The sequence below is a fragment of the Lathyrus oleraceus genome, chromosome 7 (genome assembly GCF_024323335.1).
Source record: "Lathyrus oleraceus cultivar Zhongwan6 chromosome 7, CAAS_Psat_ZW6_1.0, whole genome shotgun sequence".
Taxonomy (NCBI): Eukaryota; Viridiplantae; Streptophyta; class Magnoliopsida; order Fabales; family Fabaceae; genus Lathyrus; species Lathyrus oleraceus.
In genome coordinates this window covers 492,341,749-492,351,951 of record NC_066585.1, presented here as the reverse complement: position 1 = coordinate 492,351,951, position 10,203 = coordinate 492,341,749, and the positions used below count along the sequence as shown (strand labels likewise).

The 10,203-nt window shown below is 36.5% G+C and overlaps 1 protein-coding gene across 3 annotated transcripts in view; it reads left to right on the top strand.

Moving 5' to 3' along the window:
- The first annotated feature begins 5,913 nt into the window (after nt 1-5,913).
- LOC127100338 (histone H4) overlaps nt 5,914-10,203 on the top strand; it is an 80,854-nt gene continuing 76,564 nt past the window's right edge. The window contains exon 1 of one of the 3 annotated variants that reach the window (XM_051037468.1): nt 5,914-6,049. In XM_051037468.1, the coding sequence (XP_050893425.1) occupies nt 5,965-6,049 (85 nt within the window). In that variant the 5' untranslated portion in view covers nt 5,914-5,964. The remainder of the gene's footprint in view (nt 6,050-10,203) is intronic. The other 2 variants (XM_051037470.1, XM_051037467.1) reach the window with 2 other exon arrangements.

The window sequence follows — 10,203 nt, the reverse complement described above, 5'->3', positions numbered from 1 at the left end:
AGGAAGGAACAAGGATTGACGACTGAGTCTGAGGCGCTTGTTACTGAGTATCGTGGAAGAAGTATCCACAAGAAGTTCAATACTAGAGACAAGTCAAGGGGAAATTCTGGAGATAAGTTCAGGGGTAGGTCGTGGACAAGAAAAGACATAGAATGTTTTTATTGTCACGAGAAAGGTCACATGAAGAAAGAATGTAGAAAGCTCAAAAGAGAGCAACAAGAAAATGGTGATGCGAGTAACAGAGCCGCTACCATCTTTCAAGGCAATGAGGTAATCTTTGTTGCTGATGACGGTCATGTTAATTTGACATCACAAGATACATGTTGGATTGTGGATTCTGGTGCATCATTCCATGTAACCTCACAAAGGGATTTCTTTTATTCCTATACAAGCGGTGATTTTGGCTGTGTGAAGATGGGGAATGATGATAAATCCAAGATTGTGGGCAAAGGTGATGTTTGCCTAGAAACAAACAGCGGTTTTCGCGTAACGTTGAAAGATGTGAGACATGTTCCTGACATGCGTCTCAATCTAATATCAACCGGACTTCTAGACGAAGAAGGTTATACTAGTGTGTTCGGAGATAGGAAATGGAAGTTGTCAAAAAGTTCCTTGGTAATAGCCCGAGGCAAGAAAGAAAACACCCTTTATGTGATAGAAGCCAAAGTCAATAATGGGTGTGTTAATGCTCTCAAAGAAGACTCCTCGGTCGAGCTATGGCATAAACGGCTCGGACATATGAGTGAGAAGGGACTTCAAATCCTAGCCAAAAGAGGTATTTTGGCCGGTATGAAAGGATTGGAAATGTCGCTTAAGCCATGTACACATTGTTTGGCTGGAAAGCAACATAGAGCTTCATTTCAATATAAGGCTCCACAAAGAAGACCAAATGTTTTAGATTTGGTGCATTCTGATGTTTGTGGTCCAATGAGCACTAGTACTCATGGAGGTGCAAGGTATTTTGTTACCTTTATTGATGACCACTCCAGGAAGGTTTGGGTGTATCCACTCAAAATAAAAGATCAGGTGTTTGTAGTATTCAAACAGTTCCATGCTAGCGTTGAGCGAGAAACTGGAAAGAAGTTAAAATGTGTTCGCACTGACAATGGAGGAGAGTTTATGGGAGATTTCAAACATTATTGTATTAGTAATGGAATTCGGCATGAAAGATCTGTCCCGAAGACGCCTCAGCACAATGGAGTGGCTGAGAGAATGAACAGGACTATTGTTGAAAGAGTGAGAACAATGTTATCTCATGCTAAGTTACCCAAGAGTTTTTGGGGTGAGGCTCTGATGACTGCAGTTGATTTAATCAACCTATCCCCTTCAGCTCCATTGAACGGTGATGTTCCAAATAGTTTTTGGACATGTAAAGATGTATCCTACAACCATTTGAAGGTGTTCGGTTGTAGAGCGTTTGTTCATATTCCAAAAGATGAGAGATCGAAACTCGACTCGAAGTCGAAGGAATGCATCTTCTTGGGATATGGTAATGAAGCATTCGGGTACAGGTTATGGGATCCTGTAGAGAAAAAGATTATCAGAAGCAGAGATGTTATCTTCTTAGAAGACCAGAATATTGAAGATATTCAGAAGGGAGTTAAGCCTGTTATTTCTGAAGAACATCCAATCAACTTAGATATGACTCCTCCTTTGGAAGATTACGAGGGAGAAGAAATAGAAGATATTGGAGATGCAGAGAATGAACCTCCAGTTGATAATGATCCAGCTGAAGAAATAGCAGTTGATGATGAAAATGAAGATATGGTTGAAGAGCCCCAATTAAGAAGGTCATCCAGGATTCCAAAACCGCAAACCAAATATCCTGAAACAGAATTTGTGTTACTTACTGATGGGGGAGAACCAGAGTCTTATGAAGAAGCCATGATGGATAACCACAAAGGAGAGTGGTTGAAAGCCATGCAGGAAGAAATGCAATCCTTGCATGAGAACATGACTTATAAGTTGGTAGATTTACCGAAAGGTAAAAGGGCACTCAAAAATAAATGGGTGTACAAGTTAAAGTCTGATGAGAATAACTCACGACCTAGATACAAGGCGAGGTTAGTCGTGAAAGGATTTAGTCAAAAGAAAGGCATTGACTTTGAAGAGATTTTTTCACCCGTGGTTAAGATGTCATCAATCCGGGTAGTGCTTGGTTTGGCTGCTAGTCTTAATCTAGAAGTGGAACAACTAGATGTGAAGACTGCATTTCTTCATGGTGATTTAGAAGAAGAAATTTACATGGAGCAGCCAGAGGGATTCAAAGTCAAAGGTAAAGAAAACTTGGTATGTCAGCTGAAAAAGAGTTTATACGGACTTAAGCAGGCACCACGTCAATGGTACAAGAAGTTTGATGCATTCATGATTGATCATGGATACCGAAGAACTAATTCTGATCATTGTGTGTTTGTGAAGAGATTTGATGATGGTGAGTTCATCATATTACTCTTGTATGTTGATGATATGTTGATCGTAGGACAAAATAGTGAGAAGATAAGCACATTGAAGAATGAAATGAAGAAGTATTTTTCAATGAAAGACTTGGGACCTGCAAAATATATTCTTGGTATGTCCATCCGTCGTGATCGGAAGGAACGGAAGTTGTGGCTATCACAAGAAAAATATATCGAGAAGGTGTTGGAGCGGTTCCACATGGAAAAGGCAAATCCAGTTGCTACTCCACTTGCTAGTCATTTTTGTCTTAGTTCAAAGCAGAGTCCGCTAAATGAAATTGAAAGGCGGGATATGAGAAAAGTGCCATATGCCTCAGCTGTTGGAAGCTTGATGTATGCAATGGTATGTACACGAGCAGATATAACACACGCGGTTGGTGTTGTTAGTAGATTCTTGGCAAATCCAGGAAAGGAGCATTGGAATGCTGTGAAGTGGATCTTGCGATATCTAAGAGGAACTTCCAAAATGAGTTTGTGTTTTGGAAGTAGAGAACCTGAACTAATTGGCTATACAGATGCAGATATGGCGGGAGATATTGATTCTAGGAAATCAACTTCTGGATTCTTGATTACATTTTCAGGGGGAGCTGTATCATGGCAGTCAAAGCTACAAAAGTGTGTTGCTTTGTCTACCACAGAGGCAGAGTTCATTGCAACAACAGAAGCTTGCAAGGAAATGTTATGGATGAAGCAGTTCTTGCATGAATTAGGACAAGAACAACAGAAGTATGTCGTGCATTGTGATAGTCAGAGCGCAATCCACTTAAGCAAGAATTCAAGTTTTCACTCAAGGTCAAAGCATATTGATGTGAGATATCACTGGATACGTGATATGTTGGATTCCAAGCAACTGCAGCTTGAGAAAATCCATACTGATGACAATTGCTCAGATATGATGACCAAGTCCTTACCCAAGGACAAGTACGAGTTCTGCAGGAGAGCTGCTGGATTGATGGAGCCCTTCACCTAAATCGGAAGGGGGAGATTGAAAGGAATTCCTCTTTAGTTGGAGAGAGAAAGAAGGAGAAACATTAACAATTATAGAAAATAGAATTGAAAGTACGTGAGTATTTTTTGGTGAACTTATGGATGGAAGAAAGAGAAATTTTCTCTTGATATTATAGCCAACCATTGTAGCATGCATATTCATTATAAATATTTCATTTTATTTCATTTTCTAATATCAGAGAGTGAAAAGTTTTTTTTTGAGATACATATCCAAAAGAGAGTTTATCCACCATATTTGTTGGTGAGAGTTGTAATAATCATTGTGTTATTATTCATTTTAAACAGGAGATATACTTGTTGTTCCATTGTTATTGTTATATAGTTATTATAGTGGGAAAGTTTGATCCAGGGATAATCATTTATCCGCCGACCTTGTTTTAGGCGTTTGTTTTTGTGTTACCTTTCCCAACAATATTTTTATATAAAAATAAGTTAAACAATAAGTTTTAATGTAAAAAAAAGTTTTAAATTAAAAATTTTTAAATTATAGTTTTAAATAAAATAAATTCTATAGGAGAAATCAATTATATGTTTAGAAAATTAAATACTTCAAAATCACTCTAGTGACGATTCTACATCTCTATAATTGTTTTTGACTCTTCCAAAAATCAAACTAAACATGCTACAAATCATTTTTGTAACCCAATAAATCAAAGGCCCGCGTGAACCCACCCAAAATGTCTTTGTTTTGTTTTTTTTATTCGATTTTTTGTCCGGCCCCACCTAGATTCATGGAAGCAAGTGATTCCACACCACTTAATATTAATTATAAATTATACTTAAATTTTAAAACATTTCAATCAATATTATAGAAATAATCTTAAAAATAATTAAAACAACTCCTTTCTAAAAATTTGTTTTGATATTAATTGATTTGTTTTCTAAAATAAAACATTTTATTCATTTTTAAATAGACGCAAAAATCCTAAATTAATTTAATTTAAACAAAAAACATCTTCATGTTTAAACCTAAAAAGCTTCATAGCCAAATCCATAACCTTCACGGTCAAATCTAATATTTCTTTTCATGAACACGTGAAGCATATTTTTGTGAAATTTGACAAATTTAGCCGAGATGATTTCTTCTTGAGAATATACAGATCTACCAATTGAATCCCATTAATAACCAATCAAAATTCTAACTCAACCTAAGACCTTTATTTTTTCCGTGCCATCCACTAACACTTTAAAACCTTGCAATACACCATTTCCCAACTGTATGCTCTCTTTATGTTGCAATAAACTGAACAAAAAATATTATTTTCTCTCTAAAATTCTTAATGAGTACATATTTATCAAATAGAACATTGACTCTAAATATTATGAACATGTAACTATTTTTTCATTGTTTGAAGATAGTTGGCATATCCTTGCTATTCGAAGTGATTCAAATGGAGGTGAGCGAGTTAATAATTTATGTGATAAATCTTTATTATTCCCTTCGTTCTTTTATAAGTGTCATTTTCTTGAGAAAAAAATATTTCTTTTTAATTGTCACTTGCAAAATTCAAAGTAGTATTAATTGCTCTTTTGTTAAAATTACCCTAGGTAATTATTACAGAGAGAAAAAGTAAAATAAATGTAATATATAATTAAGGGTATTATAGGTAAAAGAATAATTATTGTGTGAAAAATAACAATAATGATTAACTTTCTTAGTATGTGTAAAAAGTAAAAAAATGATACTTAAAAAGAAACAGAGGGAGTATTATCTAACAAAAGAATTAAATTATTCAATCGAATTGTAAGAGAAAAAAAAGAAAATCTAGAAATAATATATTATTCTCGCATTTCCAATTCAGAATAATTTTTTAAAAAAAATAGATAGAATAAAAATAAAATATTATTAATAATCAATAATTATTACAAAATAAAAATTTATTTCACAACAATAATTATTCTTTTCATAAACTCTTTTTTTCCCTTCCATTCATCACCAAAAATAGAATATAAACGTAGAAACGTTAAATTGTTCTAATTTAGTTTTGTCAAATATTAAAAGTTAATTTAAGTTTGTTAATGATTAAATTGAATTTCACAAAAAAAATTATGAAGTAAAAGGGATCTTCATTCTACTAGTATTTTTTATCATAAATTCTGAAAACAATGACTAGGATGTTATTAGCATTTTAATGTTCCCTGGATTACAAATTATTTTCAGCAAACAAAATTATTCGGAATTTCTTTCTCCATTTTTTATTTTGGGACAAATGACATTAGTATTTTTAGTAGGCGCGATACCATCTCAAAAATTTCAAAGGCGCCAAAAATTCAAAAATCACATTTTCTAAAATTTCAAAGGCGCCACGTCATCGATCCGTTAACAGTCTAATCTGATATCTCAACTGTAGCTTAGTATCCCATCAACGGTCTAAAACACCCATCGAAACTCACCCGGGCACGCACTCTCATCAAACCCCAAACAAGACCCATAAATAAACCACACACAAGTCAATCTTCTTCAAGAAACTTTCGAATCACGCATTGAAAAAGGAAAAAAATGTCAGGCCGTGGTAAAGGTGGAAAAGGTTTGGGAAAGGGAGGAGCAAAACGGCACCGTAAAGTTCTCCGGGATAACATTCAAGGTATTACAAAGCCGGCGATTCGCCGTCTTGCTCGCAGAGGTGGAGTGAAGCGTATCAGTGGTCTGATCTACGAAGAAACACGTGGTGTTCTCAAGATCTTTTTGGAGAATGTGATTCGTGATGCTGTTACTTACACTGAACATGCTAGGAGAAAGACTGTTACTGCCATGGATGTTGTTTATGCTCTTAAGAGACAGGGAAGAACTCTCTACGGATTTGGGGGTTAGGGTTAGGGTTAGGGTTTCTTTTTGGTTTTCTGTTGGTTGTAATTGATGATTATTCTGACAGCAATTTAGGAGAAAAGAGAGAATGTGTAGTATTGATTGGAAATGATCGTGTTATCAGTTCATTATAATGCTAGTGTTACAACCATCTAACTGAATTTTGGATATTTATTATTATTTCTGATTTTGAAATTTGAGTAACTCAGTTCTATGATTTTCTTTTAAGAATCTTGAATTTCAGTAATATAAGTTGTTAATTATAGAGTAAATTGTATTCAAACAAAATTATGGAGGTTAAGATATCATCAACGAGGCTGTTATTGTTAAGGAAGGCTATTTTATTTGTTGTCCTGAGATACATGAAGAACATTGCCATGTAAAATAGTTATGCATAATTGTTATAAATGAAGGAAGTATTTTTTGAATGAAAAATGAAGTACTTGATATTGATTCTCAGAGTGAAGAGTGAGGGCGTATTATATTCATAAGGCAACCCATCTTAGTGAATATGATTTTATTTCATTTATCTGTTATTTGTTGTCTATATGAAACTATGATATTGTTAGCTTAAGCTAGTTATGATTGTTACACACTTAGCTAACTTGTCCCAAAACTAGTTTAGTAAACTATAAGAGTTAAGTAGAAATTTATAGTCCACGTTTGACTATGAGTTAATAAATAAATTTTTGACTTAATTTAAAATTTAGGGAGATATATCTTTGTGATTTTTTCAATATTTCGCTTCTAAAATTTTGACTTAATTTATTTGTTCTAAAATGTGTCAGAACCCATTCTCATTCTTCACTTCTAAAAAAATAACTCTAAACCTTTCTTAAACTCCCAACTCACATTCTCTCAGAATCAATAAACTAAATTCAAAGTTTCTTCCACCAACATCAAGTACAACAAATAGATCATACAACACTGAAGTAAATTCAATTTGTAAGATTTTTATTTTTGTAAACTTTTGAGTTTTTGTATAAATTGATGATTAGGTTATGAAATAGATAGTTTCTACATGATTGATATTTTGCACATAATGAGAAACGTGTTTGATGGTTAAAAGTAGGGGTGGCAAAACGGGTTCGGCCCGCGGGCCGAGCCCGTTTTGCCCGCGTTTTTGTACGGGGCGGGTCAAGGATTTAGGCCCTCACCCTCAAATGTGTCTGTCCCGCCCCGTTTTTTTCGCGGACTTTTGCGGGCACATGTATTTACATAATTTTTTTGCATTTTTAGGCTTAAAGAGTGCAGTGCCCGCGGGCTTTCCCCGCCCCGCCCTCACTTTTTTGCGGGGCGGGTCTAAGTTTTAAGCCCGCATCCTTAACTATGAGCGCCGCGCCGCGCCCCGTTTTTTTGCGGGCTTTTGCGGGGCGGGCCTAAACGGGGCGGGCATGCCCGTTTGTCACCCCTAGTTAAAAGTAACAATCCGTGCATTATTTTTGGGGGGTTTGGAGTTATGCATTGCTGCCATTGACGAAGAAGAAAGTTGCAAGAAATTTCGGAGATGTATCTTCATGATTTTTCAACGTTTAAATTCCTAGGAAACGGAGATGCATATCCATAATTTATCTGTCTATTTTTTTCTTTTCTTGCTTATAGGGTTGCTTGTAGTAACGTGTGACACTTGTCTGGTTTACTTACAAACATTATGACTGATAAATACGACAGACTGAGGCACGAGAGGATTGTACAACATACATCTGTCCTGAGGGAAAAAAGTCAAGTTCTAGAGGCTCATGCTCCCTCTAACCCGGTTCATGCAGATGCGTCAACTTTTGGGGCTTATGTTTCTTCACCTTCTTCTTCCCGTATAAGACAGGTGTCACCTAGTGACGCATCACTGCCCCCATCTTTCCGTAGGCGACATGTCTCACCTATTTAAGCGCCAGAGATACCCGAGTCACCAGTGTCATCCCAGGCATCGGAGGGACCTCATGATGATGATCCATTGCCACCTCAGTCTAATGAGGCTGATGAGCCAGTGCCATCTCACATATTTGGAGGAGGCCCGTTAGAGTTGTCATTGCTGTCACTTTACCCGAACCATACTGCCAGACATATCTGAGACAGTGAGGTAAAATTAGTTGGATTGATTTTTTTAAATTACGTTTATTATTATATTACAAGTTTTTGACGATGATTTATTTTTCTATAGGATCGTGATCCGCTGAAATTCATTAACCATGGGTGGAAGATTATTGGCTTACATCAGCCTAATGACGAGTGGTTTCATGCTGCTTTGTCCCTATATGGGATGAAGGACTTGTGCAATACATGTTATGTTACAGTGAACCACAAGATGCTTAATGCATTCGTGGATAGATGGCACATTGGGACCTCATCATTTCATTTATCACTTGGTGAGATGTCTATCACACTCGATGATGTATCGTGTCTGTTGCATATTCTGATTAGGAGGGAGCTTTTAGATCATGGGACAATTAGCAAAGATAAGACACTCGAGTTAATGGTAGACCATCTAGGAGTTGACCCAGAGGTTGCCTTGAGGGAGATGGAAAAAATCAGAGGGGATCATGCTAGGTTTGAATTCCTGAAAAAGGTATATACATATGAGTTCCTTAGAGCAGAGTAGACTAGAGATGATGACGAGCAAGTGGGGCTGCATAGAGCGTATGCTATGAGAGCATACCTGTTATATTTGGTTGGCACTATGTTTTTTTATGGACAATAGTGCCACTTATGTGGATGTCGTCTACCTACAATACTTTGAGAACTTTGATCGGATCCATGAGTACAACTAAGGGGCCAGATGTTTTGTCTACATGTACTCGAAGTTATCTGATGGTTGTAGGTGGAAGACGAAGCATGTGATAGGTAACATCACACTTTTGATAGTAATATTTATTGGTATTTTAGTTTTTGTGTGTCATTTTCATTATATTTTTCAACACCCTTACTGATGATTCATATGTTCTAACACTTTTCAGACTTGGATCCTCCAGCCTTTCCCAAGCATCTTCGACTGGTTGTATGTACCGACCTATATTGAGGATATGTCGTGTGCTTCTAAATTTTTCCCGCTCAGAGGGAACCGAACGATAGATCTATTTTAAGTGTATCTTAATCGCTTGGTAGTCGAGGATATGCACTTTAACAGTTATGTCGATCACCGTGAGACGCGACCATTTGACGACATGGTGTTATATTCAGATGGTTAACTTACAATTCACGTCTAACATTTCCTCATATGTCTGAGCGGGTCATGTGGCAGTTCGACTACACCCAAACTATTCGCACACACCTTGTTGTCTCTACTCCTCCTACCATGACACGTAGAGATATGAATGTCATGTTTGATGATTATATTAGTCATCTGGTATCGGAGGAGGCACATAGTACCAAAAGCTGAGAGCGACTGTAGCTATGTCGACGGGTACATCAGGTGGTTCTTCAGGGTGTCACATCCATATATGGTGCAACTCCAGGAGATCCACCAATGCTAACTCATCCGGAGATACTAGAGGAGCAGACACAGTTAAATCATGCTCATGATGTGTTGCCTAGATTTTGTCGAATTGTAGAGGCAAGTTGGAAGCAAAAAGGAATGCAAAGTATTTGAAAAGGAATGCAAATTTTAAGATTTTTAATGCATGTGTCGACCTATGTAAGTCATGTGTAGACCTGTTCGATACATGTGACGACCAATATAGGTCATGTGTCGACCTATGGAGGTGGCACATCAAACATAAGCTACATGCTTTAAACATAGGTACATGTGTCGACCTGTAACTCGTATGTGTCGACACATACGACAAATTTTCTTCTATATGTCGACCTATAGCATGTATGCGTCGACATGTACATTGTTTTTCCCATAAAAACTTGTTTTTAATGCATGGAACCTTTTCTAACACAATTTGAAATGTTTGTATGCTTTCTAATGCTAAAAAGCACATTAAAACTCAAATG